The 20,092-nt window shown below is 34.5% G+C and overlaps 2 protein-coding genes across 3 annotated transcripts; one reads left to right on the top strand and one right to left on the bottom strand.

Annotated features, from left to right (window-relative positions):
* The first annotated feature begins 4,341 nt into the window (after nucleotides 1–4,341).
* Nucleotides 4,342–10,105, top strand: LOC110095091 (putative pentatricopeptide repeat-containing protein At1g56570). 2 transcript variants are annotated; one of them, XM_028698916.1, is made up of 4 exons: nucleotides 4,342–4,964; nucleotides 5,587–6,639; nucleotides 7,004–7,233; nucleotides 8,078–10,105. In XM_028698916.1, the coding sequence occupies exons 1-3, from the start codon at nucleotides 4,455–4,457 to the stop codon at nucleotides 7,019–7,021; spliced, it is 1,581 nt and encodes a 526-aa protein (XP_028554749.1). In that variant the 5' UTR covers nucleotides 4,342–4,454; the 3' UTR covers nucleotides 7,022–7,233; nucleotides 8,078–10,105. The 2 variants fall into 2 exon arrangements, with proteins under 2 accessions (XP_028554749.1, XP_020676134.1); XM_020820475.2 differs by having other exon boundaries at nucleotides 4,345–4,964; nucleotides 5,587–6,932.
* On the bottom strand, nucleotides 7,550–19,888 carry LOC110095090 (O-fucosyltransferase 15). Its single transcript, XM_020820473.2, has 10 exons — nucleotides 19,244–19,888; nucleotides 17,416–17,511; nucleotides 17,196–17,295; nucleotides 16,926–16,987; nucleotides 16,164–16,252; nucleotides 14,743–14,863; nucleotides 14,510–14,653; nucleotides 11,494–11,822; nucleotides 11,110–11,350; nucleotides 7,550–8,198 (listed from the first exon to the last, which is right to left on the bottom strand). The coding sequence occupies exons 1-10, from the start codon at nucleotides 19,448–19,450 to the stop codon at nucleotides 7,890–7,892; spliced, it is 1,698 nt and encodes a 565-aa protein (XP_020676132.1). The 5' UTR covers nucleotides 19,451–19,888; the 3' UTR covers nucleotides 7,550–7,889.
* Nucleotides 19,889–20,092: the final 204 nt, after the last annotated feature.

Raw genomic sequence — 20,092 nt, 5'->3', positions numbered from 1 at the left:
CATCACATCACATAAGTTCCCTCGGGCATTTATATCTCCTAAGTACATCATGTATACATCATCCATAACATCACACCAGTCTCCCTAGGCCCTTATATCATCCAAATAGTTCACATGTATAGTGTCAGGACTTTACGCATCCCATTTACAATGGCATTTATAACTTCATGTACACAATATAATTCATTTATCCATATGTTTAGGCCCTTATAGCTCTCATTGATTATTTCATATTTCTAGTCACATGAACATAAAAATTGTAGTATTTTTAACAAGTATAAATTGTATTTAACATCATGTCATAATATAAAAAATTTTACATGTAAAATGAATCAAATAGTATTTTGGGAGAATTACCTGTACACGTTCAACATTTACAAATCACAAAATCATTCATAAGCAACATCATTGGCATCATTTTGAAGTTTTTATTATTTTATAGCCACTTCTATCTATGTCAACATACTCACCAAAATACATAAAATTTCGTGACATTAAAAATACACGGCCAAAATTTAAGTTTCTTGTCAACAAATTGGAACAGTATATTCTATAATATACAAAAAATTGCCTTGCGAAAAGTGTAGAAAGTTTCTTAACTTCATTTGATCAAATAAATTACCAAAACTCTCATAAAAAGACTAAAACTAAAAAAATGAGATAGTGTGACAGTAACTAACATTGATCCGAACAATTTTTCTAATTGGCTCGACAAGAAAAATCAAATCAACTCAGAGACCTCCAATATTCACTCTCTCTCTCTCTCTCTCTCTCTCTCTCTAGCTGATTGCCCTTAAAAAATGTGAAATGAATTTTTAAAATGGATTTAAATATTTTATAGGCCTATTAATGCAATGTTATTTTCCACAGCATCGTAGCGCTACCAAAAGGAAAATTCTATATATTCATGAAAAAGAGCTCCAAGTTACAACATTGTACTTTTATCCTTAATTGCTAATTTGACAGAGAGGATAGTATCACAGTCAATGATGGAGCCATAAACATTTTTTTAGAGGGAGCACAACTGTTTTTAAAAAAATTCCCCTCAACTTTTTTCATCCTAGCTTAGGACCAATATAACCAGTTTTTATTTAAAAAAAAAAATGAATACTAAATATAAAAATGGAAAATACTTACAATTTATATCATCTACTCTTCATATTTTAAAAAAGGTTAACAATTACATCATGATCAATACAATCAGATATTTCTTTATCAATATAGGCAGGTAAAGTACCATTTATCCACTGATCTCCAATCATATTTCATAGTCGAGTTTTAATGATAGTCATCACAGAAAATAATCTTTCTACTCCTATTGTTGCAACTATTAAAATTCACGCGTGTTTTAATATCCTGAAAATAAGAGGATATAAAATATCCTTCTTGTTATGTATCATTGTCTCAGTAAGACATCCAATATATTTTAATAATGAGAAATGTGGATCTGATTGCATATTCATATTATAAGTTTACAATTGATTGTCTAGAATTTTCAATTCAACATGAGTAACATCACATGAATAAATATATGTCATTCGAATTAATTTGTCTTTACTAAATGCACAAAATAATTATTTGGATTAAAATAGATAATAGATAAAAGTAACACAATATTCATCTCTATGAAGCTATTATTTAACTCTTGAAGCTGCATATCAACAACTGCGTAGAAAATTTCAACTCGAAAGTAATGTAAATTTGTCATATTTTGAGCTCTACGATGAGGCAGTCCCCGAGCAACCCATCATAATTCATGTGGGTAATATCTATTTTGTGATGCTCACGAAAAGAAGTTAGTTTGGTGATGAACTCTTCCCATTTATCATATCGCATATCTTGTAGTCTATTTTTACATATTTGAATCAAAGACATAGCATTTACGATGTCTCATTATTTTCTTTGCAAAGCTTGTGACAACTCATCAATTATACCAAATATTTCACTCATCAATAGTAAGTAGAATAAAAATTTGAACAATTGCATTGTCCAAATAATGTGAATGCCTCAACTATCTGTTCAGAACTTATACCATCTTCAACAACCACTTCTAAAATATCAATAACTAAGGAGGCTATTATAATCAATCTAATAATTGATTCATAGTAAGATATCCATCATGTATCACCTGTCACAACCCAACCCGACCAGGACAGGTCCTATCGCGTTGAGCTGTGATAGGCAAATCGATCCAATTTTGGAATTATTTTAGATTTTCTGCCAATATTCATTAAAATAAACTATAGAATACATAGCTACTAAATATCCAAATACTAACAATAAACTCATCCATCATGTTTCTTTCATTTCATTAAAATAAATATCTACACTACAGTACATGACTACATACAAGAGCTACATAACTAAAAATTTAACTATCCATAATTATACAAAAATAAAAATAACAATATACCTATGACATCAATTTTGATCCTAAACTGCTAGCCCATAATCTTTTTCCCCTTCCAAGATTATGAAAATTAGAAGTAAAATCATAGTGAGTTACAACAGCTCAGCAAGCCATACAAACCAATCTAATTTTCCAAATATTCTTTATTTTGTATAATATTTAAAAGTAGTTAAATGCAATTTAAATAAATCACTAAACTGAGAAATATAATAAATGTATAATAGTTATTCTCTGATTTAAATAATAGTACATAACAAATAAATAAATTAAAATTTATAGCACATAGTAGTTCATATTACATTTCACGGACTCAGACAAAATCTCAAAGGATTAAGGCCTCTTATGACTCCCTTTTTATTTATACTTATAGCACTATAACATATCACATATTCCTGTCTCAGACAAAATCTCAAAGCATTTTGACTCCTTATAACTCTTATCAATTCTCTAACACATACATAATCTCAAAGAATTCTGGCCTCTTATGGCTCCCAACATATATAATTTAATCACATATGCACATATATCATCACATTATAACAATTAAAGAGTAATTAATAATGCACATATAGATTAGTTTTCTTCAATTTATTTCTTTATGAAATCCGTGATGACAATCAATGTGGCTCTGGTGATATCCTTTTGAATATCTAGTGCAGTTAACTTTAAATTTTATAGAACATTTTTTAGCACCACATTATTTATCCCATTGTTATGTTTAAAACTGCAACAGTAGAATAAAATTTTATTGATTTCTAGATGTGTTAGACTTTTAGACTTATCATGGCTTCTAAAAACTAGTCATTGCCTTAAAAGAAAACGCACACAATCAACCGATGCATTTAGACACGTACAATATGCAGCAATGGCAGAATCTGACTGCTACTAAAAATCATCAATCTGCCACTTGTCCCAGTCCTCAATTCCTAACACTCCCAAGAAGAAGATTAATTCAATACCAAACAAGAAGCTTAACGTTGCAGTACTCTTAGGGATAATTTTGCACCTAACATTTCTCATCCAAAATAAACTAACTTTCTAATTCATGATTAAATTAATCATAAAAATGATGCTAAGCATTTATAGGAATTTATTAAGTACCGAATGAACTTAAAATTCTTACCATGTCTAGTTCAGATCAGTCCTATAAGACTAAAATCATTGTCGAACATAAAATTAACTCGTTGTTATTCAAATTTTAAGCATGCAATGATAATACTCATATAGAAATAAATAACATTTAAAAGATAAAAGCAATTTAAAATTAACATTCTTTAAAGAGGCGCCAGTGGTTAGAGGGTTATACACGAGCAACAATGTAATTTGCCTTGAGATTTGTGCTCGATAAAGATACTTTTTTGATGATATATCATAGCATACATCAATGTTATTCTTAGGATCTTTTTTCCCTTTTAGAAAATATTAATGATTTGGATTTTAAAATTTTTATTTATTTATTTTTGAATTTTTTTTAATATTTAAAATAACTTTTAAGTAATTTCTTTTTTAATTATTATTGAAAACTATCCGAGTAAGCTGATCATTGCCTCCACCACCATCATTGTTGCGAACAATTACTGATCACTACTATCGCCGGTATTAGTCCAAGTTACTATCATCGCTATCCACCAACATCGTCATCAATCACCAACGCCACTATTTATGTTCATCACTACCTTCGCCATCATTAAAATTGATCACCATCGCACCACCATCAAACTATCAGCTGCCATCACCGCTTTTCGCAATCACCAACTACCATCACTTTGGCATAATTCTACTAATGAACTATTTAATAAATAAAGCCTCTTCTCTTTTCAACATTTTACCCCATTTTTACAACACATTTATATGTATAAAAGCCATATTCAAGTAGGGACTTGGCACCTAGCTCATTTTGATCTCCTCGTTATGAATTTTGACTAATAATTAAGAGGTCTTAAATTAGAATCTTAAGTATATGATGGGTATGTGACTATCAGGTATTTCTCTTCTGTGATCTTTCCAATTGAGGATGGAAACAAAGTTAACCAGATAATACGAAATGACAAAATTGCCTATGTTCCCTTTAGCGGCGGCAACCAATCTCATCAAGTCCTACTGCGACAGCGGTCGACTCTCAGACGCCCGTCGGGTGTTCGACGAGCTGCCTGAACGCGATGTCGTCGCATGGACGGCTATGATCTGCGGCTACGCCTCAAACGCGCTGCCCGAAGATGCTTGGGGTATCTTCCGAGCCATGGCCGCCGCCGGCGTCGACGCCAACGCCTTCACCCTTTCCAGTGTTCTCACGGCCTGCAGGGTAATGGAATTCGCCGAATTCACAGCCTCAGTACATGCTATTGCCGTCCGGCGAGGCATCGTTGGCCAGATGCACGTCGATAACGCGCTGGTCGACGCGTATTCCGCCTTCCCCTGTGGCATACAGGACGCACTCAAGGTGTTCGATGGAATCTCTCAAAGAAGTCCCGTATCATGGACTACGATAATCGCCGCCTATGTCCGCCATGGAAATGGTGGCGCCGCTGTAAAGATGTGCCGTCGAATGTTCAAGGTACCTTCATCCTTATATATCATTTGAGGACTAAGGAGGCTGTTTGGTAGCATCCAGAATTTGATTCAAGTAGGATTTCGTAAATCCTCTAAATCTAAATTTCGGAAATTCTGAGGGGTCTAAATCTTGAATAATGTTTGGTAACATTCATGATAAATCCTATTAAATCCCAAATGTTTGGATGTAGAGCAGATTTAACGAGTGGACTCTCCCTCTCATTGTCCGACAACAAACGGGATTTTGAAAATTCCAATCCGGGATTTAGCACAAAAAGGCGGAAATTTCCGTCTACAGCGACTTTCATGGTAGATTTGGTTTTAAATTTTAGGCCGTTTAGCTGGATTTCACTCAAATCCGCCTTAAATCTAGCCTAAATCCTGCTACCAAACAACCCCTAAATATGACTGAAAACTCAGATTTTTTTGCTGCTAGTCGATTTCCTCAGTTCTAGTAGTGGATTTTGGTAATGCCAACATCTTTGATAAGACATAAAAAATTTAAGCTCATGATAAGATTATGACTGCAACATTCAAGTCTTCAGTGAAATAGATATTTTACAGTTTGAATGAAGTTTGTAAGTGCATGGTGAGATTAATGACCTTAATGTTTCTTTTCGAAGCAGGAGGGAGTTGAATTAAATCCTTTCACTCTATCCATCACTGTCCGAGCCAGCGCTGCAGTTGAGAGCCTTACATTCGGCAGGCAAATTCATGCTGCCACTGTTAAAATTGGGCATGAAAGTAACCTGCACATTTCGAATGCAATCACTGATATGTACTCAAGATGCAAGAGCTTTTCAGAAGCCAGAAAATACTTCAATGAGATGCCTCAAAAAGATTTGATCACTTGGAATACAATGATAGCAGGTCTAGATCGCGCCGGATCCCTCGATTCTTGCCGCCTGCTTCTCAACATGTTTTCACAATCTGTTCAGCCTAATTTCTTCACTTTCACTACAATCCTATCATCCTGTGCAAAACTTTCCAAATTAAGCTTTGGTCACCAAATCCACTGTGTTGTTCTGCACAGGGGCTTTGGAGAAAACCAGCAGATAGCCAATGCACTAGTTGACATGTATGCAAAATGTGGCAGCTTAGCTGACTCACAAAAAGTTTTCAATAAGATGTGTTACAGAGATTTGGTGTCCTGGACTTCAATGATAAGTGGATATGGAGTACATGGCAATGGTAAAGAGGCTGTGGAATTGTTCAATGAAATGGTGAGCTATGGGATCCAACCTGATTCAATATTGTTCATGGGAGTAATAAATGCTTGTAGCCATGCTGGTATGGTAGAAGAAGGTTTGAAGTTCTTCAATTTGATGGAAAGAGTATATGGTGTTCGGCCAGATAAGGAGGTGTATGGTTGCGCGATCGATCTCCTTGGCCGGAGCGGGAGGCTAGGAGAGGCTTCGGAGTTGATAGAGAAGATGCCTTTTGAGCCTGATGAGTCTTTATGGGGTGCACTTCTTGGAGCTTGCAAGATGCATGGTAATGCAAAATTGGGAAGAGTTGCTGCGCAGAAGATACTAAATTTGAAACCTAAGGGTGCAAAGACTTATGTAATTTTGTCAAATATTTATGCTGCTGAGAGTGAATGGGGTTCGTTTGCTGAGATAAGGAAGCTTATGAGAGGAGTGGGTGGTAAGAAGGAGGTAGGAATGAGTTGGATTGAGGTAAGAGAAGAAGTCTACAGCTTTGTGGCAGGTGATGAAAGCAATCCATGTGTGTGTTTGGCTTCTGAAGTTTTGGCGATGCTTATTTGTCACATGGATAGAGAGATATTTGGCTCATAAGTTTTTACAACTCTTCATATCCATGAGTTTTACAGACGCTATGAAATTAAACAATCTTCAGTTACTTCGAGATCTGCGGCGATAATGTCAAGCTTAATGGAAAATTCTGCAGGGGAACGAGGAAGCTTATGAGGTGTGGGTGATAAGAAAATATAGGAATGAGTTGGATTGAGGTAAGAGAAAAAGTTCAAAGTTATCATTGTGTTAGTTTGGCTTCTGAAGCTTGTGACTTTTGCATGTGCAGATCACATCAATAAGCTAGATGCTCTTGATTAAGTCAAACAACAGGGCGAACGATTCAATCGGGCTTGCTCTACATGGCATCAACAATTATATGAGCTAAAAGGTTACAGGGTGGTTACAGTGCATTGCTTAAGGGCACCTCCAACCAAAAATCTCATTTTCCACTCCAAAATACAGTGAAATTAAAAAATGGCGTGAGTCATCTCCAATCGAACTCCATTTTGCGCCCAGGTAACCGTCTTTCTCCTTCGCGCATTTCTTCGACAAATCCGGTAGAGATAGAAAAATAACGCAAGTGAACAGTGCAACGCCAATATTGATGTCGCATTGTTCACCCGCAACCAAATATCAGAAGTTTTGTCGTTCAGGTGGAGCTCACGAGCGATGCCATTCATATGTTTGGAGTTCGGTTGGAGAAGACCTAATTAGCTAAAAGGTTGCTAGCCAAAGTATGAAGTGTATACTAAGGTTCCAACAAGCTAAAAGCCTGGGTTCATCATTTGATGAGATCAATTGAAGTATGTTTATATCAATGATTGCTCAACAGTTTAAATGAAATAAGTAAATATATTTGTTGAAATACAGAAATAATAGCATTTTAACAAGCAAACCTCATCATCCATTGTGGAGAAGAACTTCTCCAAAGGTATAAACCATTTCATTTTCTTTGTTACATGTTTTCCAGTCAAACACATCTTTCTGATTAACCTTGGAAGACAAGTCAGACACTAAGGATTCAAATTGAAGGGAAAATTTCTGAATCAACTCATGGTTCTGAATCCTGCTAATTCAATAAAACAATCACATAGTCCTCCCTATAAGCATTAGAGCTCCTAAAACACCAATCATTTGCTGTAAGAATAGATGGAAAATACTGGTTCTACGAATCAACTAACTGAACACATGCACTGTGAACATCTTGGATGTCTGTAAATACTTCTAGCTACAGGCCTTTCATAAACCATCTTGCTCTGCTTAACTGTTTTCCTAACTCTTACCTCAAATTGCTTCCATTCTATTGTGGAATTCTTTGCAAAAATGCTAACTAATCTGCGCTTATTTGGTCTTATGGTAGGGTGTCTTCCACCCCCATAATATATGCGATAGCCAGCAACAAGAGATGATAACTGGCTTCCAGAGTCCGTCATGGCAAATGCATCAGCAGCAGAACATACAATGAAGTCTAGGGCAGCTAACTGCAGAAAAGAGTTAAGAGAATTCAAGGGACTTGATAGTTTATTGCCATTAGTTTAAATAATTGTTGTTGTATATTAGGCTTAAAGAACAAGTGATTTAAATCAGGAGGCTTTGCATACATACCATAAAATTCTTACATATTTATATATACTATACTAAAATCTTTATATTTACTTATATAACACTTTCATATCTAAATCATATCATAACATATACATGAAAAAATATATTTTATTTTGAAAAAGTTAATATTAGTAATATTTTTTATGTGATATAAAAATTAGTGTTTAATAAAAAAAAATAAAGATGTAAATGTAACATAAGAATTCTATATAAGGTAAGAAATGCAAATACATAAGAATTCTAGAAGTTAAGGGACTAGATAGTTCATTGCTATTAGTTTAAAATAATTGCTGTGGTATATTGGGTTTAAAGAACAAATGATTTAAATTATATTTATAATGCCAAAAATTAACAGCCTACTCAGAAAAAAATTGTATTGGGATATTCATCTTGATCAAATTAGTTAAAACCCATCCGATCAAACAGGGATTTTTTATGAGCACAACAAGTTATAAATTGGATGAATATGCCACTTAATAAACAAAAAATTACCCTCACATCTCAAAATTGGGTTGAAATTAGTTTAAAATATGTATATATGACAAGACACATGATGGTGACAATAACGATGACAATGTGACAGATTTGTGATTAGTTAAAGTCATTCTAATAACTATGCTACAGTTAATTCGTCTTGTTCTTCAAGCTTATAGATTACATAAATTAGAAAGTTTATTAAAAACAAATAAAGCACCCTATAGTTTTCCCTTTTGGTAGAAACAAAAAGATTTTACTAAGTTTGAAAATTACACAAGTCGCCTTTTATATATAAGGATATTTTATTTAACTAATGTTCAAATTTTTATGAACTTTCTTCCAAATCTAATGTCCCCTCTTAATTTGGTAGGCTATTGGCACCAATTATTAATGCTTGGATAGTCATAAACCAAGCAAACGAGTCAGGTTTGTTTGTATAACAGAGAGGATTACAACCCGTTCAGTGATGCTCAGATTGCCATAAAATCAAGATTTATAGCTTAAGTTGCTATAACGCCAAGGCAATGATCTAAAATTGATTACAACCTACGTAGTATACTAAGGTTGGAACAAGCTAAATGTCTGGGTTGCAAGTAATCAGAGAATATGCCTAGGTGAATCTATTCTAATAGCCTTTATTTAAAAAGAGGATAAAGCATTTTGTTCAACATAATGAGAGCATTGAGTTTAGACCCACAGTGAATAATTAAAAATATATATTAATAGTTGCCCCTCATAACGAGATTAAACTTTCGGGTTGAAAATATATTTAACCATTAGTCTATTGATTCAACTTTAGTCTAATTTGATTCTCACACTAACCATTATTAGACCATCTTCAATCGAACTCCATACCACTGTATGCCTTCCACCATTTGCTCCATTAGAACTCCAAATTGCAAGCAAAATTCCGGCAGGTGAACAGTGCGATGCCAATATTGACATCAGGTTGTTCACCTACGCCAAAAAAATTCACTGCGGGATTTGCTGAAGAAGAGCGCGAAAGAGGAGACAAGCACACCAAAGATGGTTACCTTCGCAGGAAACAAGCAAAAGAAGAAGAAATGACATTTGATTGGAGAAGAATGACTGCATTTTGAAGTTTTAATGCATTTACAGTGGAAAATGGGTTTTTCGGTTGGTGATGCCCTTAAAACTAATGATTTGGGGGATCTTAGTCATACGTAAGCAATATTTAAGAACAAATGACTCCCATATTACAACCACTTAAAGTATGTTCTCGGTGTCTTAACACTTAATACTTCTAAAAAACTCTCATTCAAAAGGGAATCAAAGTTGATGTTTAGAGCATCCATGTCAGAAGATGATTTTTTTTGGTCCTACATCAGATCATTGAAAATGTACACATAAATGCTAAGATTAGCACTCACCATAGATCTGAACTTTCTAATTTTAAAATAAATTTAAGCATTAGCGTATCAAACCAAATTTGTTCTTTCTTTAAACCACATTCCCAATTAGTATTTCCTAGTTTATAATTTAGAAATCAGACTCGTTAAACAGGAAGAATTCATCTGTAGCCCTTGAGTTGACCTTCATTATTTTCTTAGTCACATCCCTTTCAAATAATCCTATCAATTCATTTAGGGAAAAAAAATTGCAGTCGCCTAATTACCTCTATATTTTCCTCCCCTAGTCTAATTATTCACTATTAGCTTCTTGTTACTGGGAAACTACATTTGATTGGTAACAGACATCCGTTAAATTCCCTCAATCTGAATATTGTCTAATGGGATCTGATTATTGAAAAATTGAATTAGGTTAATCCCACCAAACAGTAATAAACAAATATTTTCAAGCAATAACCAAATTCAAAAACGGAAGCAGCTCAAGTCACTAAGTTTCGGCAGTGGGAATGAATGGGCGGATGAGCGGTTCTGCCTTGTAAAACGAATGTGAGAAGGAAGATAAACATGTATTCGGTATCACAAATAGTTACTTTGTAAAATTTGCAATTTAAAATGGAATGAGACAAAAAATAATATAAATCAGCAAAAATATTAAAAAAAAATCATGGTCAACTTAGTAGCCAACTAGCCATTGATGAATTCTCTTTTAAAAAAGGGAACAAATGAGTTTCTTTTTCCTAATAAATTTCCCAATAAACTTTAGATAGCCATATATCGTATGATGTTGAATTCAAAAAAAAAAAAAAAAGACTTTAAACATGAAACATTTCAAATAAAATTTCTGACTTCAATACAAACAATTGAGGTAAATTCACCGGTTAAGTAAAACAACTAAAACTTGCTAATCTTGATAAGAAATTGCATTGGAAAAAAAAATTACCTGAGAAGAAAAGTTGCTGAACGGTTCAATTTCAGAGGGAGAAAGAAGGCTTTCCTTTGTTGCCAAATTGGGGTACAAACTCTTCAAAGCAGCCATTCTTGACTTCCCACCATAAATATCAGCACCAGCAACATACAACTTTGTTTTACGCTTAAAACCAAGAGCAGCAAGCATGAGTACTGACTCTTCAGGTGTGAGAGGGCACTGACCTTCAGATCGCAAAACGTCTGGAGAAGGCATTCTGACATGCAAAAAGAGGATATAAATGAAAGGTAAAGAAGCAATACTCAAAGAAGAGGAAGAAAAGATAGAAAAAAAAAGGAATGGATTGAAATTTTTGTGAACAGTATAAATATCAGTAAGGTCAAAAACTAACATTCATACTTTGTAGTTTTCCTCAGGGTATTCAATGCAGGAAAATGGACTTCTCGATATGCCTCTAGTTCTTCCTCTTCTTCCTTTCCACCACCAAAATAGCACAGTGAATATGCAGCCATGTCAATTTCAAACCTAAGGTGTATGGCTAAATATCTGGATGACTTGATAGCCTTTGCATTATGATTAGATTTGGCCGCAGGTGGACCGAGCAGATTACGTTCCAAAAAGCTCCATTGTGATATATGATGGCGCATCCTCTGAACCAGCAACGAACCAGTTTCTTGTATTTTATTAACAAATCTCAGCGCATGAAAGTTGCACCTACACCGCAGACGCTGGACAATCTTTGTGTTAGAAATGTACGATTGGTCTTATAAAAGCTTGTAATGTATATGATATGAAGCTTGAGGAGGTGGTGAACATTTGACCTTTCCAAGTGTACATTTTAATGTGTGATGCCAAACTTATCCCAAATTGCTTACTATTTTTCACATGCCCAAATTTAATATTATCAAATTTCAAGAACCTTTTTGAGAGAGATATGTGATGAGGCAAATTGACCTTTAACACCTTTAAATGACCTGTAATTTTTGTTCTAATAAGGGGATATCAATATCAAAACTTCGACTTCAACTTCGACTTGACTTGCATATATCAATTTTCCATACTATAAAGCTAAGTTCAAAAGCTTCCAAAACTGATATTTGGCACTAATCAAATCTGACACTTAGCATATATATATATATATATATATATAGAGAGAGAGAGAGAGAGAGAGAGAAGGTAAACAAATTACTGATAAGCTAAGCAAATTATAATGAAGTGTTGCCAATCACTCTTCTCCCAGAGCTACCACAGGACAGTATTGGCCATCTTTTTGCCACCTTCCTCCTTCACATAACTCTACAAAAAACACATTAAATGGATTTGAAGAGGAGGAAGAACACGGAGGATAGCTTGGTCCTAGTCAAGCAGCGAATGAGCATAATGAGGTCATCAACGACAAGGAGTATTGAATTGGTGATAATATCTAGTGGGACTTGTACAAACAACGGAGATTGGGTGCCATTGTAAGAAAATCGTGGGCAATGAGGTAGTGAACCAATAGTGCCAGATATACCATTGCTTAGGGAAGCCGTGCAAACGCTACGAGGGCCATAAGTGGTGGAGAAAAAACACCATCGTGGCCTCACACTTCTCAATCACATGCATCCTTATCACGTTCACCTCCTCAAATTGTCTTTCTTAATATCGAATAAAATAATATTGAAGAGGATAACTTTGAAGAGAGAGAGAGAGAGAGAGATAAGGAAGGTAAGTGTTTGTATTGGATGGCCACATCTGTCTATGAAGTCAGTAATGACACCTTGTAGAACAAGTTTGAGTTGCTATAAATTTTTTTAGAAGTTAGATAATAAAACTATAAAATCACCTATAATGAAATAAAAAATACGGTTGCACTATAAGAACACAAGATGATGAACTCAATCATGGAAACTTGTTCTAGATATTAAAATTTTATAAAATGCAATTGAATAGTTGTTAGCCAATGCTGTGATTGTGGTTTGAAAAGTAAAATCTTACAAAAAGCTATCTCAAATTGACCTTAAATGGGTTTGAATGAATGGGTCAATGAGTTGGTGGAAGAGCACTTTGAGTGAGGAATAATGGTGAATGAGGCCCCTACTCATTTATATTTACTTATCAATTAAAGCTAAATTTATGGATTAAAATCATGATCTTACAAACAATTACATGGACCTCATATTGTGATATTGATGAAAAGCTAATAAAAATAATCATAGTCAATGTTTTGAACGCATAATTGAAAACTTCAATTTCAATGAAATAATTCATTGATTCAGATAACAAAATAATTGCAATAATAAATTATATATTACTACTATTTTAATTTAAGAATATTGTTTTATTTATAAATTCTTGCATGTGTAACTGATTATTAGTTGTCATATGCGTCAAATTATTTCAATTAAAATCCTAATTTATCATCATTGATCAATTGACTATCATTATTAATATTTAATTGATATATGAAGTGGATTAAATTGTATTAATTATTTTGAAATATTATTTATTATTATATATATATATAGACATTTAGGTCAATTAAGGAAGACACACATATCACATACATAAAAACATGAACTCAAGACCTCTTAATTGGTAGCCTAAGCGCCCAACCAATAGACCAAGATGAGATGTGTATATTTTAAGTTGTATTTATTGTTTTTTATTTTTATTTCCTCCCTCCTTATGCAGAGACAAAGGACTAGCTAAGCTATTAGGGGGTTAAATGCTATAAGAAGGGGGAAAAACAATTTTTCTTTCTCAAAATTGATCCTCCTCTGCCATTGCCCATAATCAAGGAAGAAGGAAGCAACTTGCTACTAGTTGGCAGCCAGAACATGGGTGCAAGAAACCCTAAACTCAAAAAGGAAGGGGAAAAAAACAAATTTTCTTTCTCGAAATTGAAAAAATATATTGATAGAATACATTCCAATTGGTTTTGTCTTATTTATAAACAACCCTAGCAATGTAATAGAAAACAATGAGAAAACATTCTATAGTTAATATAAACTACTAATTAGGAAACTAATAAGTACTAAGAAGCCATGTCCCATATCAGTACTAGTTATGCATACAAAGGACAGAGCATGAAATACATTAAATACATGAAATCTTAATGTCCATGAAATTCCAACAGTAAGCCACTGTATCAGCATGTCTCTCATTAGAAAAATCCAGCCGTTAACGAATAGAACTTTGAGGAATTTTATACTTTAAAAACAAAAATGAAACATTTCATCAACTGGAAGTCCCTAATCTATATATTCTACAGGATTAAAAAAAAGTTCTGAGAAATTACTTGTGTTATTCAATCGCACCGGACAAACAAATTAAGAATATAAACTCAAATATGTTTTTACAAATATGATGCACAAGGCCAGATTCCATTATAAACCATATTAACCGTAACTATAGGTAGATATCCATGGCGTACCTGTAAATCTAATGGTATGGGGTCAAAAGCTAGGCGATTACCAAATCCAGTAAAATGGACCACCTTGTTTTTAAGCAAGATAGGCAAAATCTTTTTCATATAAAAACTTAGCTTTGCCTCTTTCATTATGTCTGCATCAGTTACCTGATATAAATTCAACATAAAATAGAGTTAAGAACATTGCATTGTAACTTTTGCAACATTGCTCAATATTTCAAGAAGCGCGTACTTACAAGACTACCTATGGCCTCCAAGTCTAATGACTGCAGTTCAACTGGCAGCTCCTTCACGATTTTAACATCAGCTTGTAGGTATTTGATAAAATACTCCTCCTGATATATATCGCTGAACTGGCTAAGATACAGAAATTGATAATGTCATCTTCTGAATGTGCGTTAACAATAACGGTTCAATAAAAATACGAAGGTATTCTTGAATATCTGCGACCAATTTAGTGCACATTCATTCAATTTATTTAATCAGAGCAAGTACTTCAATGCATCATGGACTGAATAAAGAACAAACTTGATAGGTAAAAGATAGCGATGCCTTTGTCATAAACCTAGAAAAATATGCAGAAGTCATAATCAAGGATAGAATAATGTTGCACAGCCTCAATAATTTTTTCATTAAAACAAGCTATAGGATGACCTTCCTAAAAAAAGAAACTGCCAATCCAACTCCAGAAGCATCACAAACTATTTTCAATATTTCTAAAAATTTATGGAAGTTAAGGATAGGAGACTCAATACATTATAGTTTGAAAAATTTACATACATACCACTTTATTTCATGCTATTTACATATCTAACACTCAAAACATTAATATTACATGCCTACCACCCAACTCGTCGAGCCGTTAACGAGTCGAGCTCGAGCCGGCTCACAAAGCGGCTTGACTCGGTTGCACCCCTAGGCTCGCCTATGAGCGGCACTGAAATTCCTAACTACAACCAATTGTAGATTTCTAATCATGAAAGAATGATGAAAATTTTGAAGCCTAATTTGGCTTTATCACGTTACTAGATACGTAACACTCGTACAAGCAGACATAAAACATTTCTTGAATTTTAAATGAAACTTGCGCGCCTTTTAATAACATTCATTTGCGCAAAATGATCATATTTAAATATTTTAAAATCACACTGGTGCATTAAATACAATTTTTTAAACATAAGCATGTTGCCCCAATAAGCATGCCACCACCTCAAAAAATATGCAGCAGTCTCGAGAAGCATGTGAAAGCCTAAAAAAATGTGTTGCCGCTTCAAGAAATGTATCACTGCCTCAAGAAATGTGTAATAAGTCAGCAAAATATGTTGTCTTGAGAAGCATGTCAAGACATTTAAAGGCGTGCAAATAAATTAAAAATGTGCGAACATATTATGTGAATGCATAAAAAACGTGCTACTACATAGTGCAAATGCATCGAAAAACATGCATGTCATTTAAGAAAAATTTTTAATTACCCACGTGTGCTCCGACAAATGTGCTAAATTTGCAAATGTAATTGCCTGAAAATGCTACGTGGGGTAAAAAGCACGCTAATTCAAACAGAGAAAGCACTCAGTTCTATGATAGAAGTTTTTACATAAAATATTACATGATATCAAATAATGAGCATTTTCTAAAATGCATTGGAGCACAAAATTACCTTGCATCCTGCCAGACGTTGCTATATTGAAATTTTGGAAGAACTAGAATAGAATTAAGGAACCTAGCAATGGCAACAGCATTGCAAATCTGTGGAAACGGAAATTAAAAAAATTAAAGTTACAAAAAGCACAAAATAGATCACGTGAGACATGCTATAATATGACAAGATAGCAATCCTGTCCCCTTACTGGGCTTATAAAGGATAACTAAGGAATCAATTAATAAGATATTCACGAATTATAACGAATTGGATTACAACATATGAGAAATGTATAGCTGCTGTCTGCAAAGCTTTCAAAATCCTACTCTCTCGTAGAACCCAAATAAAAAATACAAGCGGAAAAAAACAGGAAGGAACTGGCACACTGTTACTCCTTAGATGATTATTCAAAAATAAGCAGCTTTATTGTAGATCGTTTTACAATGATTAGCATAAACAACATAAACAACAGATATTGTGACATAATTACTTTTCAATAGATTTTCTATTGTTCTATTTAGCAAAAGGAATGCCGCAGGAAAGCATTGCTTATTTTCTTGGACAGCCCGACAACAAAATTTATGAGGTTGACTATTTGCCCCCAAGTTTGATATTCTCTGTGCACGAATCAAAGAACTTCAGTTACCACATTCCAACATGAAAGAAAAACTATAGCCTCTCTATAACCAGAAACTCCATAAAAGGATTAGTGAAATCTTAACAATCTTAAATATAATCTGTTTCTATTAAAAGAAAATAAGTCCCAAGATAGATACTTACAGCAACTCTTTGCTGGCTAATGCCACCATTTGCGCTGACTAGAATGTAACCATTTGCCCCCTCTGCATTTCCAAGAAAAAAAGAGTATGACAAGCATAAGAGTTTCAATGCAAATATGATACAATTATAGAATGTAAGATTATAGGCTGGTATGCCGGGAAGCAAGCAAAGCTAATAGGGTGAAAATACAAGCATAGTAATATTTTCCTCGCACAAAAGAAGGAAACAAACAATGAACATTTGAATTTAAAGTAGATGATTGATCATTACCACTTGGTTCCCAAGTCCTTTGATCAGCACAAGGTTTCCAGGAAATAGTGTGAACAAGCGTCTCCTTCCACAAATCATGAGGTTCAGGTTTGCCCTCTCCCTGTGCATCATGTAAACCAAAATAATTATTCTATACAATCTTCAAAGACAGAAAAATCAATCAACAAAATGTTACAAGAAAAAGGGTATGGGAAGAAGCAGAAGTCCGTCTGAATCTCACATCTGCTAGTGCATGTGCAGCCAATGCCAGAAGCCTGTTATACATTACTTGACGATGTCTTCTAACTTTAGCAATTTTATTTTGCTTTCCCTGTACCTGCAATGTAAGGGAATGATGAAAGCCAATGATCATTTTTATGAAAATGAAACAACTCAAACAACAAAAATTATTTTACTTTCAATGAGTGCATGAAAAGGCCTGCACTGCATAAGAAGTACAGAACTGAAGCAAATTAATTGACACCACTATAAAATACTTGGGAGATTCCTCACAGATATGAAGGTGTATAATAATTCTACATAATTTCATAGGTAAAGGAATGCCGATATAGAAAGTCCCCAGGAGAAACAAAACGTCTCCATGTCCAAAATATTGATCTTTTCTTACAGCAAACTGCAATACCCATCTTTTACCATTGATAAATTGTCAAAATTTTCAGAAATGAAGACTATTACCCAGAAGATCAGTAGGAAAACCTCATAATTTAGATCTAAGAACATGTGATTTTTTTTTTTCATGGTAAAGCACCAACTCCAATAGACCTAATGAGGGGATTGTGACTTTAGGCGATCAAGTCATTAATAAGAGTACATGTTTTTGATATCTTGGATATATTGTTCAGAGTGATGGTAAAATTGATGGGAATAGCATCAGCAGAATTCAAGTTGGATGGTTGAAGTGGAGGAATGCATAGGGCTTATTGTGCGATAGAAAAGTCCCCCTCAAACTTAAAGTAAAATTTTATAAGATGGTGGTGAAACCTACAATGATTTATGGCGCCGAATGTTGGCCATTAAAAGAGAAGCATAATACTAAGTTATGTTGCAGAGATGAGGATGCTTAGGTGGATGAGTGGCTTTACCCTTAGAGATATGATGCGAAATGAGCATATACTTGAAAAGGTTTGAGTAGCTCCAGTGGAAGATAAGATTAGAGAGAGCCGCCTTAGATGGTTTGGTCATATTAAACGGAGGCCTTCCGATGACCCGGTTAGGAAAGTTGAGTTTTTAGATTTATCTTATGTTAAGAAAGGTAGAGGTATACCTAAAAAGACTTGGTTAGAAAATATTATAAATGATCTTTCTTTATTAGATTTAAGTGAGAATTTAACTTTTAACAAGACAAAAAAGGATTCATGCAGCCAACCACACGTAGTGGGACAAAGGCTTGATGTTGCTGTTGTGGTAAAGCACCAACTCCACCCGAAACTGACACTTCAAATGAGATATCATCTAACAGTTGTTAAAGTGCATACAATTGAATGTATAAAAGAAAATTTCCTTCAAAATGCATGGTACCTATGAACCTGTGTTAAGTGGAAAGTGGAAGAGAGCTTTCCAGACTCTCCTTTGTATAATGTCCAATCTATTTCACCATTACTACTAATACAATTGTTAAAGGCCACTTCAAATTACAATCGTGAATAGAAGAATATAAGAACAATCTGTAAACCGGTTAAAGAAAATATATTCCAAGCTTAAATACATGAATCAGAACTCAAGCCAATAATATTGTTGATGCGCAAAGGCAGTACATCAGCATACTCCTGGTTGCCAAAATCCAATTTGTTTTTAAATCATTATGTAGATATGGATTAGACGCTTCTATATTTAGCATGCTTGGTTGTAAGGTAACTTGCAATAATCAGCTATATATATACCTTCATTTGCACGATTCAAATGTAACGTAATTGAAAGAAATGCATATAAAATTATGAAAACTTACTTGTTTCTTTTGCGATCACTATTTATTATCAAACAAATAAAACTCCAATCAATCATAGAAACATGTCATGAAAAGAACAGAGTTCGAATTTCAGAAACTATACCGGCAACGTAGAATTCAATATAACAGATGTCTCCTTCCGGCGAGCGGAGGGATCGTGCTGCAGCCGAAAAAACATCCACCAGTTCACCAGAAAGAAGAATCCTATCACCCCAACCAACACCACGATCCCCCGATTTCTCCTCTGCTGCCGCCCCAACCAACCGCCGTTTTTCCTCCTTTTCACTCCTAAGCTCTCGCTCAAACTCATCCCCTCTCCAAGCGTTCAGAGCTGCGCAGCAGCGTACTCAAAATCGAAGCTAAACCCCGATACTGAACAATCGCCCGGGAGGGGGAGCCAATGGCTCTGTAACACGCCGGATACAATAGATCCTGGAGAGGACTGCCTGCTTCGGGGGATGGTGGGGTGGGATCAGACGAGAAAGCTAGAGGACCGTGCCAATAACTCCAGGATGAGGGAAGGCTCGCCGGCGATAGCTTTTGGAGAAATTAAAGCCGTTGATGGACTGGGAAGCGAATCAGACTAGTCGTCAGATGACATTATCTGCGAAGTCGCAGTTTGCGTGCGTCGCCACCCTCCGGAGTTGCGCTTTTAACCAGCGGAGTGAGATGCCGAGCCGGTTTCGGGTAGTGACCGTAGGTTTCGAGTATAACAGAAAATCCTCAATTCTCACTTCTCAGGCACCAAGTCACGGCGTTACATCAAATAAATACAGTTATACAGATTAATATATATATATATATATATATATATTGATAGGGTCATAAATAATTGAGCGTTTGACAAACTATTCAAAGCTTGGTTGGATAAAAGCTCATTTGTTCTTTTAATCAAATAACCAAACAAATTTGAACATTTTCTTAAATATTCGATACTTTAATAAATAAGCTT

Source organism: Dendrobium catenatum, unplaced genomic scaffold (genome assembly GCF_001605985.2).
Source record: "Dendrobium catenatum unplaced genomic scaffold, ASM160598v2 fragScaff_scaffold_1179, whole genome shotgun sequence".
NCBI classification, from domain to species: domain Eukaryota; kingdom Viridiplantae; phylum Streptophyta; class Magnoliopsida; order Asparagales; family Orchidaceae; genus Dendrobium; species Dendrobium catenatum.
Note: the sequence above shows the minus strand (reverse complement) of the source record. Positions and strands in the feature narration are given on the sequence as shown.

Bases quoted from the DNA above. Each gene is read 5' to 3' on its own strand.
- LOC110095091 (XM_020820475.2), top strand. From the start codon at position 4,455: ATGACAAAATTGCCTATGTTCCCTTTAGCGGCGGCAACCAATCTCATC. The intron at 4,965-5,586 runs GTACCTTCATCC...TTTTCGAAGCAG, and splicing joins TGTGCCGTCGAATGTTCAAG to GAGGGAGTTGAATTAAATCC.
- LOC110095090 (XM_020820473.2), bottom strand. From the start codon at position 19,450: ATGAGTTTGAGCGAGAGCTTAGGAGTGAAAAGGAGGAAAAACGGCGGT. The intron at 14,864-16,163 runs GTAATTTTGTGC...TCTGTATCTTAG, and splicing joins AACGTCTGGCAGGATGCAAG to CCAGTTCAGCGATATATATC. The intron at 14,654-14,742 runs GTAAGTACGCGC...AATTTATATCAG, and splicing joins TGGAGGCCATAGGTAGTCTT to GTAACTGATGCAGACATAAT.